Here is a 14060-nt window from a genome sequence, read left to right as displayed (position 1 = left end):
TTGGGGCAAAAAATCGCAATTAGATTATTTTCCATAATCGTTCAGCCCTAATCTTAATCCATGAATCGATTATAAAAACCCACCCCTACTCTCAATCCAGAAACGCAACACAATAATGTAGTGGGATACAGAGAAACACCACTAGATGGCACTGAAACCATCATTTCATGGATCCACACCTGACTCTAACATTATGCTGTGATACATCTTCTGACTCTTACTTACTTAAATCTTCTTAAAGCTACACATTTAAGCCTACAGAAGTTCTTTTCTTCCTTTAAACTTGACGGTTTTGAAAATCCCCGTGTATGATCATTTACCTTGTCTATGGAAGCCTTTAGGAAGTGATCCAGCAGGTGGCGTGCTTCAGACAAGGAGCATGAACTGATCACCACTGAGGTGTCCACTGAGTCCAGCTCATCCTGCAGGAAAACACACAAACATGAATGTTACTAAAGGCCTGACTCTCCTCATTGCTGGCATGCAGGTCTAAATACCTGTGCATGGGTTTGCGTCTTCATACCTTGGTCTCCTCTATCTGTACAATGGTGGCCTGGCAGTCAGACAGGCTGTCGTTGATGTAGTCTATATTGGCGTTCAGCACCTCAATATCCTCGTTAATTTCCTGAAGGAGGCGGTCCTCAGCTTCTGGCCCCTCCCCGTCCGCCATCAGCACCTCTCTCTTATGTGAGAGCGCTTCCTGTTGGGCCGTCAGCTCTTCTCGCTTCTGACTCAGCAAAAGCACAAATCACCACACGGCAAAAAAAAATATTAAAAATTAAAATTCATAGTTATATTTAACATCTACAGAAGTCATTTCTACATTTGGAATCTTAATTTTCTCTGTTTATCCGAGGCACAAACTGAACAGACGCATTCTGACGCATCTAAACTCGGAGAAAAACCTGACAGAGTTTTAAATTCGATGATTCAAAGACAGCAGCTGCAAAAAGCTGCGTGCCAAGCCGTATCTGTGAAAAAGGCCGCCCTCCCTCCCACATTTTTACATTTCTTCATCTGCGAGGGAAAGGAGGAAGGAAGCGCCTCACACTCAGTTTCAGTTGTTAACCGACTACAGAAGTCAACGTCAAAAAAGTTGCTGATGCAACCCCTGATGCTCAACTGCTCTCAACCCTTCAATAACCACAGCGATGTGCTGTACGTTTGAGAATTTATAATCCAAAACCTTAAGTCAGTCTCGTGGTAGAAAGAAACTACATCCATCAAACCACGCGTAACCCCGGTGACAACATTTTAGCTCTAGCGTGCCATTCCTACCTTGATAAGGCGATCCATGTCGGCTTCCATGTTTGCGATGGTCATTCTCTGCATGACGATGTCCGTGATTCGACGCTCGAGAGCTTGCCACTTCTGACGTGCAGACTTTGAAATGCTGCTGGTTCTGCCTGCAGCTCCACTGTTGCCCAGGCCGGCTGGCTTACGCGGCAACTTCTTTCTACTGCTGGTGATGGACCAAAAACAGGTGGCAAATACTGGATAAATAAAATGTCATCGACTCACAATAAGCAGCAATAAAGTTGTGTCATGTATTATATTAAAATCTGTATTGACTGATCTGTCTGCTTCCCCAGGTGTTGGGTTGCTAGTCTAATCATTACATCACTTCCTGACACTATAAAACTCAATCTTTCTGCCCGCCTTCTTTAAACCGATCGCCCTCCGCTCTGCACCGCTCATCTTTCAGACTCCTCTGTGCGACCCACCTCCGCCCTATCTCCGCCTCATGCAAGTGTCTTCATCCAAGCCTCCATCTCATCTTTATCACCACCACCAGCGTCTGGACTCTGGGTGGTGCTACCTGAGCTTTTTTTTTTAAATTATAATTTGATTCAGCTCAGTCCAAGGACAGTACCATAGCATCTCGTCGTCTTACCCGATGACGCGTGTTCCGTCCATGCTGCCTTCGCTCTCTCCCAGATATCCGTACACGCTGTTCTTGTTGTTCCACTGCCGCACCAGACCGCTTACGGTCCTCGCAGTCTCGGGCTCAGAGCTGCTCGCCGTGGTGCTCGCTGATAACTCAGCTCCAGAGTCCGTAACCGGGGGAGTCTGGTTCCAGCGGGCCACTCGTCCAGCCACTCGATCTGACATTGGTTTGGCCAGGCGCCGCAGGGCGGTCACCTCCTGAGTCTTCCTGCGCAGCACCAGCTCCTGCTGCCGCTTCTGAGACTCCAGCGCACGAATCTGGTACTGATGGGGGAAAAAACACAACCTTTTTTATAATATTCATCACTTTTTAAAAAGAAAATGCTTTTCAGTTGCCTTTGAGATCCCTGAGCTGAATGGGATTACTCGTCACACAACAGGTTTGCAAAGTGTTGATCATGAAGGGATTTTAAGACTTAAGATGAAAATCGAAATAAAAGGATTATGAATGCTGCCCACGGTATGACAGCGCAAAGGCTTTTCATGCTCATTAACGAGCCCTCTTCTCCAGGGAAGCCAAAAAAAGATGGAAGTTAATGCTTGCAGAGGATGCACTAATCTTAAAAACACAGAATAATACCAGAAGTACGTGTTCAGTATTTACATAATCCAGCACTCAAGTTTTCAGTGTGCCAGCCTACAGATGGGGCTCTGACTCTACATTTACATCCATATGCATTGTGCATACAGATTCACCTACATTTAATTCTTTGGATACAGCAGATAACACTTAAAGTTCTGCCATGATGACAGTGATAGCAACATAGTTTAACCTCGTTTTTATAGATGTTATATCTGTGCTTGTGCTAAATCTCCCAATAAATCCCAAATAATTCTGCTGCTAACCTGAAAAATCACATATGCAATGCTAAATATAAAACGCACGCACAAGAGGTCATATGCTGCTAACCTCTTGCCGGCGCTGCTCCTTCTTTAGCTGGGCTATCTCACGGTTTCTCTTCGCCTCTACCATCCTCCTCCTCTGCTGCTCCTCCTTCATCTGCTTCATCAGCGCCACCTGAAAATGGCAGAAAACACTGGTGATCGCACAGCATCCTTCTCTTCTTTCCTCCACACAGACTTCCATCAGCCCCTTCTTACCTTGGCCTTCTTCATCTCGTTGACCTCGCCCTGGAGCTTCTTCAGCTCCCGTTCGTACCTCCCCTGGTTCTTGAGGAGGCGTGCGTGCTCCTTCTGTGCCGTCTGTAGCTTAAGCAGGTCGCGATTCATCTCCTTGAGGCGTTTTTCGTACTCCTGCTTGATCCGGTTGGCCTTCTCCTCCGTGTAGTTCTCCATGGTCACTGCACAACCGTGTAACAACGTTAACGAGCCGTAGCCGACACCTCGCGTGACACTTTGCACTCACGGAGCAACTTAACTAAACTCACTGAGGTTCTGTAGCACGCGGTCTCTCTCCAGCTGCGTGTCTCTGATCTTGTTTTGCAGCAGGATGAGCTTCTCCTCGTACTGCAGCTTTAGCATCAGCAGCCTCCGCTGGCTGTTCTCCAGCTCATCTATCAGCTTCTGCTTGATCTCAATCTCGCAGGTCAGGTCTGCCAGGTCCGCCTGGAAGTTGGCTGCAGGTTGAGGAGTTTTGAGGTTGTAAACCAAATTGCACCATTTGTGTGTGTGTTTCATATACAACTGTATATTAAGAAATATGTAAAAAAAAATTCCATCTAGATGCAAATTCATTTCTGCTCTTTTTACACTAAAAACATCTTTATCTTTACTGTAAATCATCTCTCACAGCAGATGATGTCCTGACAGAAAGAACAGCTGATAAACAGGGACAAAGAGTGAAAACAGTGGTGTCATTTCGTAACAGCAGCTGTCAGGACCACACCTTTCTCATCCGAGTCTGAGTCCGAATCCACCAGGCTCTCATCACTGTCAAAGTCATCCTCTTCCTCCCTACCCTCCTCTTCGTCCTCCCCCTCCTCGTCATCGCAGCCACTCTCCTCCTGCAGTGGAGACATGATGTCCTGCGCACGCGGAGAAACGCGCAAACGATCAGACTCGTTACGGTCACTTTAAAGCTCGCGAGTGCCGACTCGTGTGGGTCTTACCTCGGTGTAATTCTCATCTGAATCGATCTCTCCGTTCTGCCCGTTCTCCCCGCCCTGCCCGTTCTCGCCGTTCTCCTGAGTGTGCAGCTTTACTCGTTTCTTCAGACCTTTCTCCAACTCTGGGCTGAAGGAGAAGAGCACGCGTGTCAAGCCAGGCACTGTCAGGCATGGGATTCTCCACAAAAATCACTTCACCTTCAGCGCTATACCAGATGGTTTTTGCCGCGCAGAACCACTCCCCTGAGTGTAACTAAGATCGTGCACACTCTGACATCCCTTATTGTGCTCTGGGAGTCTTGCCAGTAATATGCTTACTGCAAAATCAACCATCAAAAGTCATTAAGCAAACTCTTCTTCACCTTGTCTACCATCATTGCCCCTTTAGCTCTTGAGTTTTAGTGCCAGTTTTATTATCTCCTTTGCTCCCTCTTCTACAAACTTATCAGCCATCCCAGCTCTAAATTCCCATCTTCCTCCATTTCTCTGCCATTAGGCCTCAATTAGCCTGTTAGGCTGTGTACTCTTCTCTCTCGTGACCCAGTAGCCGACTGACTAAGACCTTTCTGTGTCCAAGCCAGCGTTACAGCTCAGCATTGGCAGCATACCAACTCTTTTCAGAAGCTGGCAGCCCGCAAGTCCTAATTTACTTGTGATGTGGGGCTTAAAGAGAAAAGTAATGAGGAAGGGAGAAAATATATGGTCAGGAAATATTTCACAACCATCACCTTCCCTTTAAACCAGCTTTTAAAATCTGAAGAGGTTCATATGAGGCGTAAATTGAGCCATTAGATATTATATTTGCATAAAACAATGTTTGGAGGTCTACATGTCCTCTGCTCCTCACCTCATCCTCCTCTGCCTCCTCTCTTTCTTCTTCAGTCTCTCGATATCCAGCTTGGCCCGGCGTAGCACGTCCGTCATCTCCGCCTCCATAGACATGGGAGCAGGCGAAGAACCCGGGGGGTGACCGGGGGCGGGGCTGAGAGTGGAGGTGGGGAACGGGGAACGGGAGGAGAGCCGGCCCACTTGTCGCCGTAACGACTCGTTCATGGACTCGCTCTCGAGAAGTTTGGTTCTGGCAAAGGTGGAAGAGAGGGACAGAAAGAGGCGACAGAGGTTTCATTCATGAATTTTATTACTACAGCAATAAGAAATACAGAAGGGAAAACTAAATAGATAATCACACATAAGTGTCCCACAATAAACCCCTTAATTAGTACACTTTTCCCTGCTGTGGGAAGTCAAAAAGCTGTGAAAAACAGTTAAAATAAATATTGATGTCACACGTATATGTAGTATGTAATTTGACTATCGCTCTCATATTAAGCTCCAAACTGTAGTGACACACTTGCAGCGTACCGTCGCTGACTTTAATAGACCAGCCCAGCGGGCGCTCACAGCTTGCAGAGAGAAGAGGAGAAACAACTGAACTGAAGCTGAACTGCACCACACTGAATGACTCAGCCGAACTAAGTGGGTTTCTGTAAGAAGTGGGTCCCTCCAGGTGTGTAAGAACGTGATGCAGCTACAGAAAAGTCTAACTGTAGGCACCTTACTATAGTCAGCTCAAAGCCTGTGGAGAAGCTGAGGCTGCGGTTCAGTTCACAAAAGCTGCTCATGGAAAAGATTTAGTTCCTTTATATTTAATCAAAGAGGCATCTTCAAAGAATCTAGATGGATAAACAGAACTACAGGAAAGACACAATTGTGATTTGGGGATAAGCAGCTACTTAAAATATCACAGTTATCACAGTAAATACCAATCGCTGTTAGTCTGTTACTGGTTTGAGTGACCACATAACGATACTCAGGCTCTTACCTGAGTTCTTCAACCTCTCGGATATAGTTCTGTATTAGAGTCCCGATCTCCTCGTTGCCCTCGCCTGGATGATGAAAAGTAAAAACGCACTCAGATCACGGAAAATGCAGTTAATTTTAAAAAAACAAACAAACATCGTCATTGCAGAGGCAGAGCTCGTCCGATTAAGGATCTCTCACGTACTTGACTTGGCGAGCAGAGTGCTGACCTCATTGGCCAGCAGATGCGTTACGCGTGAGTTGAGGTGGTCGATGGTCTCCTGCATTGCTTTCACCCTGAGACGCAGGGTGTCATTTTCTCTCTGCAACATGGTGTTCTCCTGGTACAGGTCACTGTAGCCCTCTGACCCTTCCTCACAGGCTACACGCTTCCCCTGCACAGAGCAGACGGTTGGCACGGTCAACAAATGCTTTGGCGTCCAAGGGTCAAAGGGCAGACGTGAAAAAAAACAAACTCAACCTAAATTTACGCTCATACAAATACGCCACGCTGAACCAAACAGAGTGCTGTTATTTACAATGACCGTGGCTCTACAGCGATGTATTGTTGCGTTTTCAGTGATTAACGCTGAAAAAATCCTGTTGTTTCCAACAGAGAGTCACTGTTAACCGCTGCTCGCAGCCATTAACTCCACTTCATTACTTCCACACTCAAGTCACATCGCATCCCTTATTACCACATCGAGGTCAGCTTGCCATCCCTCAGCACAGTCACTTCCCTGTAAGTGTGGTAACCCTTTTAGTCACGTAATAACGCAACAACAGAGCTAAACGATCACTTGTTTCTTACGGCCCCAGAGGTCAAAACTGATGAAAGTGGCCCGTCTTTCTCTCCCCATTTCTCCTCACAGTTCTCATATTATCCTTCGTGGAGTTTACACTCAAGCTGAAACATCAATTTGTCCTTACATTACACTGTAAAATGCTGACAAGTGATGTGTGTGTTCCAGTAATGATCTTTAATTTGATATATCTGCAGCAAGCACGGCCTCTCCTTTTATTACTTAGCGTCTGATATCATTCTCCCTTACTCCATTACTCTGTCTTCTTCTGCTTACACGCTATTCTCAGTTTCATCCATCTTTGCCCCGCACATACCCCCTCACTAACTACATCACCAGCACGCAGCTACATCCTATTGCTCTTCCTCTGGGCTCATCCCGCCCCCCCCCATCGCTCACCGCCTTGTACTCCATCAGCTCCATCTGAAGTCGGGCTATCTCGGCGCGCAGGGCGCTGATCTGCTGGCTCGTCTTGTCTTGGTTCACCATCACCTTGTTCTTGATGTTTCGGGCGCGATTGGCGTACTTCAGCGTGTTCAGCGTCTCCATGAAGTCCCGGTCTGACGGGCTGACGCAGGCGATCATGACCGTACGACTGAGGGAAAAAGAAAACACGGAGGCCGTCGGTAAATGTGCATACGATTTGGTTGTCATGGTTGTTACACGTTGTTGTGGAAATAACCTGATTAAGTAACTGACCAATCACTTCAGCTCCAAAAAAACCTCCCTTTTGTGTCACCAAAATGTCGATTCTTCTGAATATTACATCTTTTTCTCACAAATACAACTTCTTCATATGTGTGTGTCTGTATGTGCTTATACCTGTTCCCTCCCAGCGAGTCCTGAAGCAGTCGGGTAAGTTTGGAGTCTCGGTATGGGACGTGTCCGCCCTTCTTGGTCTGATCGCCTAAAGCACTGATCACATTTCCCAGAGCCAGCTAGCAGAGGTGCAAAGACACACAAGAAGAAGATGTGATCTAAGCATGCACAGTTATTTCTTTTGTATACAGATTTACAATCTTACACTGGCGATCCCTGCCTGACTTACAAGTCCGCAATTAATAGAGATTCCCTCGCGGGCTCTGTCTCCTGTAGCGCCTGTGCGTTTCAGCCTCTCGGAGCCAGCCAGGTCCACGAAGTGAAACTTGGCCATCAGTGTCTCATACTCTGGCTGGGAGATCGGGCCAGACTCCACACCACCGTTCAGCTCTCCATTCTGCCCTCCTCCACCGTTCTGCTAAGAAACCAACAAACACAGGGAAGCAGGTTGCTGAGTTACTGTTTTTTCCTTTAAACTAGCAATCATTTAATCACTCTGAACGATGCTGAATTATTTATGTTTCACTTCCACTCTCTCTGCGCGTCATCATATGTGACTTTTCTTTTTACTCTTCCTAAAAGTCACACGTTTCCTAATAGCTTATCGTTTTCCGTCTCCTCCGGCTAACAGCTGACAGGTTTTCATATAACCTGATGATGGCAAAGTTGTAATAACTCTAAATACCTCTTTTGTCTCTCTCCTTCTTTCCACCACCCATTGCAAACTCACCATTTGCTGCTGACAGACTCGCATCTGACAGAGGTGGATGGTGAAGATGGCGTGCGAGCGGGAGCTCTGGGCGTTCATCTGAGTGCTGGCAGTGGTGCGGGACAGAGCGCCGAGTTTCAGGCACTGAAGCAGCTGCAGCACACACACACACAAACACATTATACATGACATTTGGTTACTTTTATTGGAAAGTAAGAAACCTCCTGACTTACGCATGCAGACTGAGTTTCTGTTTAAGTACCCATGAGTATGATCACGTATTGTTTTAGGAAGACGCTCTCAGAGTTCAGCATTTCCCACAGAGATGTTCTTGTCATCACCGCTCGCTTAAGCGCTAGCATTTCATTAACCTTTACTTTTCCTTTCCCTGCCCTCTCAGCTGCCCTCCCCTCACTCTTTATCATAACCTGCCTCCATCCTGTCTTCCTCTTCTTTTTTTCTGTTTTCTTCTTCTCTCCCACAGGAGCACCCTCCCGTCTCTCAGCTGTCTGATTTTAATGCAGATAAACGACTCCAAATTCAGCCTTTCTTCCTCTTTCTCTCTGCGTCTTTAACACTTGCTGACATCATTCTTTCTCTTTCTCACCTTTAGAAAAAAACTGAGTAACCACAACCACAACCGCCTTGTCCAAGTCAGTGTTTCAGTGTAGCTCTTCCCCTAAACAAACACCTTTTTTCTGTGTATCTTGTGACCAAAGATTCCTCGTGTCCTAAAGGGCCTTTCGTATCCTTCTTCCTCCTCACTGTCAGTGCTCTGCGGTTTCCTTTCTCGTCAGCTGTGACACATTTCTCATATGTGACCGTAAACAAGCCAGCCTCTCAAGAAGGAAGCTAAACTTCATACATAAATAGCCCCACGGGTTTAAAAATTGACGTCGGTCGGTGCAGCAAAATAGAGCCCAGTCTCCGCTGTTATCTCTGACCTCTTTGTTGTTTATGAAGACGGACCACCAGATGGTTCTTGGCAGTTCACACTCCCATGCTTCCCCTCACCCCAGTCAGAGCTAATTCGTGTCTTCACAGTGAATACTTTCCGATGTAATATCGCTCGTCACTGTACAGTCATGGGAGACTTGTCTTCTGGACTTTCTGGTTCATTTAAAGTTGTTATATCAACCACCGAAGTGTAAAAAGTTGTTATTTTGTTCAAGATTTTGCACGATAATCTGAACATTTTTAAAATATACACTTAATGAAGGAATTATTAAAAGGTTTAATCACTGTTGGTAAATACTGATACTCAGATAGATGCTGATCTGTAAGGGGATCCGGCTGCTATGCTGTGCTGTGGGAGGTATTATGCTGGGATGGTTTCGGTCTACTTATAGCCTTATGCTCACATATTTTGTTTCTCATTTCTGATCTGAGATGTAGATGTTGGCAAAAATGTGATAACGTCACCAATCACATCTCTAGCTACACTCACAGACCCACCTCGTCCTCTGAGTGCACCAATCTGGAAGTGACTCCCGTGGTGTAGATGCTGCCACTGGCGTCCTCGTGGATCTTTATGGCGGACTTCCTACCGCGACTCTCTGGATCTCTGGTTCCATCGAACAAGTCCAAGATCTCTTCATTGTACAGCTGCAAGGAGCAGAACAAGCACACATTAAGGCCTATCGCACATCGTACAATTCGTACACGCTCAGTGCAAGGATGAGCCCCTCTGCTGAAAATGATTGCGCGCCTCTTAAAACTGAACTATTTCCGTTCTGTTAAACCGATTTCTAGTTTCGTATTTCCACACAGCTCTGCAGCCACAGAGGTCAACGTGATGACAGCTCAGAAACCTTTGAGGACAAGGGTCAAAGAGGTCAGCTGAAAGCTCAGCTGCTCCCACCTAGTGCTAAACACACACACACATACACACTCGCCCATCTGTTAACCATCAACGAAGATAACCTTTTGACCTGAAAGCCCACAGAAAAGACACTAATAGCGAGAAGCAGGAGCGCAGACAAAAGAAGGAAAAGAAAAATGGACAGAAAACGATTTTATTTTGAAATTTGAATTTCTATTACATTGTAATTTATTATTACGCTGTTCAGTTCTCTCTCTCCCCCACACATACACAAACACACACATGCAGTAGTAATGTCCCCTAAATAAAACCCAAACATTTGCCTGCCAGAAGCCCCCAGAGGAAATAATTACTCGTATATTATCTAATTTCTCCTACGCAAGCGTCCCTCCTTCCTCCCATTCCTTGCACTTATCCATCTTCTCCTGCACAGTGATGAGGAATAATGTCAGAGGTAATGGACAGCATTAATCAGGACCCACAATGCACGAGCAGACATTCACGCTCATCTGTCTTCAGGTTGTCACTTCCTGTTTACAGAAGCGGGTCTGATCTTGTCGTCTCCCCCATTTTGTCCCATCTGGTTGGAGTTAATATGGACCAGCATACACAAAAACGCACACGCGCACTTAGGAATATCAATACAGCATTGTATGAGTGTCAAATAGAGTAACAATGTGAGCGCTGCCTACCTCCAGGAACTGGGCGCTGACTTTAAAGTCCGGTGGCTGGGCGCCGGCCTCCTGGGCGCGCATCCTCCTGGCCTGGATTCCCTCAAACAGCTGATGAACAGCCCGCGGGATTATGCCCTGCTCCTGTGGGCTCAGGCTTACATCGAAACCCGTCCCCATGGTGTACGTCTTCCCTGAGCCCGTCTGTAAAATGATTCACCAGTGATTTATCACATTCCTTGTTTATCTACAGAAACAAGGTTTCACACACATTCACTGTAGTTAATTAAAATCAGTAAACCGTGAGTCAATGTGCATGGCTATGCTCGCTGCACGAGTGTGTGTACAGACATGTGCACGTTTCTGACTTGAAAGACCCTTTAATTCATGCATCTCATGTCTGTCCAGGACTTTAATTATATGTGAAGGGTAACAGAGCCCACGCATGAACTGCAACATGTCTTTCTCTGTCTTTTTGTAAGTACTAGACGCACAGACACATAAAGGTGGCCAGCCTCGTCCTTAGTTTGGAATCTCACAAAACAAAATAATATTTTATGTAACACATCAAAAAAGGACAAATGTAAAGCTTATGTCTGTCTTGCCCACATGTACACTTTATTTTACAGGTTGGTCAGGTATATAAAAGCCATTAAGTGATGATTTATTTATTTTTTTGTGCATCCGTGATCAGTTCACTAGGATTCAGTTGCCTCGCTCTTATTTTGAAAGCTCCGACACTACCCTGGCCCTTCCCTCAGGTTTTCCCTGAGTGACATGAGGCCAGGTTGCCGGCTGCTGGAGCAGTCCTCAGTATCGTTCAGCTGCTTCTCAGAAGAGGATCTCGTCCTGAGGTTGGACGAACATCTTTGGTTATGCAAACCAAAGAACCTGGAACAGGGATAGCAAACTGGGCAAGGTAGCGCTACGTCAAGGTAAAGGAGGATGCAGAGAAAATCGGCGACTACCATGGTGTCGGACTTTGAAACCTACCGCTCATTACTTACACATTTTGCCTGCTACATTTACTTTGCAGTTCGACCGATGTTTCCCTAAAAATGCCCAATGTCTGAATAAAATCCTTAATGGGAAAACTAATAGTTTGTTTGATTTTACTTTTTCATATTTAAATAAAATAGTGACTAAATTACAAAATAAGAGGTAAATAAGAAAGACCTTCAAACTCTCTGTGAATTATTCATTTAAAAAACACCTCTAATTTAATTGTACATTTCTGAGCTTCTCCTGCTTCGGGTCTTACTGAATGGAAGACTCGATAGTCTTATTCAGTCTCAGTGTAATATTTCAGAAGCATCACAACATCTTGATGTACGAGTTATCTTTTATTACAGTCTTCTAACGGCATTCTGCGGCCGTGGCAGAGAGATAACTCATCTCTATAAATATTCTAGTCTCCCTCTTTGTCAGACAGCATCCAGACTGCTGTCATGCTGCCTGCACTGCTGTTTGACCCCTTTGTGAAGGAAAATAAAGCTCATAAAGACAACCTGGCTGCGTGCACCTCAGTTTATTTCAGATTTCCTTAACGGAATCCAAGCACCCGTGTCATACCTGACCGTAAGCGAACACGGTGGCGTTGTAGCCCTCGAAGCAGCCCTCGATGAGCTTGTACACGCAGTTCTGGTAGATGTGGGGCTGCTCTGAGTCAATGTCGAACACAAAGTCATAGGTGAAGGCCTTGTCCTTTCCCAGGAGGACTTGAGGCTCTCCGGGTGTGACCAACGTGCACACGTGGCAGCCTTCTATCTTCTCTTTGGCCATCTGAGGGCGAATCCTGAGAGACGACAACAGAAAGGCAAAGAGAGAAATCGTTAGTACATTTATGAAACTGTTACATCGATTTAAAAAAGGAAAATGACGGCTGTCAGGCAACTCAGCAAGACAGGCCGCTGATTGTTGCAGAGCCTGAATGATTTTAATGCTTTAATGCATCGTGCAGATAAAGCATGAGATTCTGATCCCACACGGTGCACTGGAAACAAAGAACAGTGAGAATATGAGAGCGCACAAAGTGGGCATAAAGTGAACTGTTCTAAGAGCAGGACCACTGATGTTGGCACATCATACAAGCTCTTAAAGCCATCACCACAGTGGCTGTTAATCCTTCATCTAAAGACTCTGCTGGGTTTTCCTTCCTGACAGGTAGTTCACTGCAGCTAATTGCTTTTACCTGAGATCCCAGCTTCAAAATAATCCATGATTAGATGAGCCTGAAAGGCCGCAGCTCCAGAACATCTTACAAACTCGCTGACAGCTCGAGGGCCGAGTATTTAAGTTTAGGAACATTTTCACTTCCTTGCCGGCAGAAGAGCAGAAACCCAGACAAGCGAGACCGCTGTTTAATTAAGATGGACCCTTTAAGGACGTGACAGTGCTGCAGTGCTGATTAATCGTGAGAAAACACCACACAGAAATGTTGCTCTTGCATAATGCAAGTACATAAAACAGATGATTTTCCAGGCGCCCTGTTAATCTTGTGCTTTCAGAGGTACAATATGGACACAGTAGGGAGGTAATCACTTTAAGCTGCGCAAAAAGCCATGAGGCAGCAGTATCAGAGCAGTAGGTCCACCTCTTCACATGCTAAGTCCCCCCACCCGACTCAGTCTTTAGGGGATGCAAATCAACTCCCCCACACACCAAGACTGCACAAGAGACTCCCTATGGGATGAGCAACAAAGACACACACATAATGTATAAAGCGAGAGAAGTCCCCAACCACATCCAGCTGCGGCGGGATGCTCCGCAAACCACACACACACACACACACACACACTAAGACTCTGGAAACAAGTGTTGTACACATGCAGTTCAAAAACAACCTTACTGTACTATCTTCATTTCACACATTGCTCTCAAGCGAGCACCCCACCCACCGCTAACACACAGAGTTACACTTCTGCGCACACAGGGGCAGCTTTCTGGCCATCTTTCAGGCCTCGAAGCCCCGCAGAGAGACTTCCAGGAAGAAATGAAGGCTATTAGAAGAAGTCCACAGCAGCACACGTTAGCCTAGATAACCTTATGACAAAGAGAGCGACTCTGAAAGCAGCTTGCAGACAGGCGAGCTCCTTTTATGACTGGATGTGACCTTGACCCGAAGGTTAATGTATCTAAAACCGCAGATCTCGCAATGAACGCTGCTTAAAGCAATTATTAAGATGAAGTGGAGCCCACTCGGTCCCCACGATGGATTTCACGGCAACACAACGCGCGTGTGAGCTGCAGCTGTGTCATGAAAAGAGAAGAAAAGCTTTCTTTTTGCTTCTTTACATTCATTTCATCCAGTCTGTGTGCACTGCCTTAATATTAGAAGTGAAAAGAAAGAAGGACATTTAAGTTAATTAACCCCACCATCGTTACAGCACATATTCATAACTGCATAACTGAGTTTCTACTTCT

The 14060-nt window shown here is 45.9% G+C and overlaps 1 protein-coding gene across 7 annotated transcripts in view; it reads right to left on the bottom strand.

The window, feature by feature from the left end:
- The window catches only part of kif21b (kinesin family member 21B), a 69152-nt gene that overhangs the window by 33505 nt on the left and 21587 nt on the right, over positions 1–14060 (bottom strand). For 5 of the 7 annotated variants that reach the window (XM_005731381.1, XM_005731383.1, XM_005731377.1 and 2 more), the window contains exons 2-20: positions 12210–12432; positions 10659–10841; positions 9600–9749; positions 8166–8297; positions 7665–7853; positions 7439–7554; positions 7016–7211; positions 6019–6208; positions 5836–5899; positions 4861–5091; positions 4017–4140; positions 3794–3932; positions 3336–3524; positions 3049–3248; positions 2858–2965; positions 1895–2211; positions 1279–1462; positions 524–727; positions 321–422 (exon numbers count right to left, since the gene is read on the bottom strand). In XM_005731381.1, the coding sequence (XP_005731438.1) occupies positions 321–422; positions 524–727; positions 1279–1462; positions 1895–2211; positions 2858–2965; positions 3049–3248; positions 3336–3524; positions 3794–3932; positions 4017–4140; positions 4861–5091; positions 5836–5899; positions 6019–6208; positions 7016–7211; positions 7439–7554; positions 7665–7853; positions 8166–8297; positions 9600–9749; positions 10659–10841; positions 12210–12432 (3241 nt within the window). The remainder of the gene's footprint in view (positions 1–320; positions 423–523; positions 728–1278; positions 1463–1894; positions 2212–2857; positions 2966–3048; positions 3249–3335; positions 3525–3793; positions 3933–4016; positions 4141–4860; positions 5092–5835; positions 5900–6018; positions 6209–7015; positions 7212–7438; positions 7555–7664; positions 7854–8165; positions 8298–9599; positions 9750–10658; positions 10842–12209; positions 12433–14060) is intronic. The other 2 variants (XM_005731379.1, XM_005731378.1) reach the window with 2 other exon arrangements.

The sequence above is a fragment of the Pundamilia nyererei genome, unplaced genomic scaffold (assembly GCF_000239375.1).
Source record: "Pundamilia nyererei isolate P.nyererei 1_Seehausen unplaced genomic scaffold, PunNye1.0 scaffold00042, whole genome shotgun sequence".
NCBI classification, from domain to species: Eukaryota; Metazoa; Chordata; class Actinopteri; order Cichliformes; family Cichlidae; genus Pundamilia; species Pundamilia nyererei.
The sequence above is the reverse complement of the archived record's forward strand: the minus strand, read 5'-3'. Positions and strand labels throughout refer to the sequence as shown.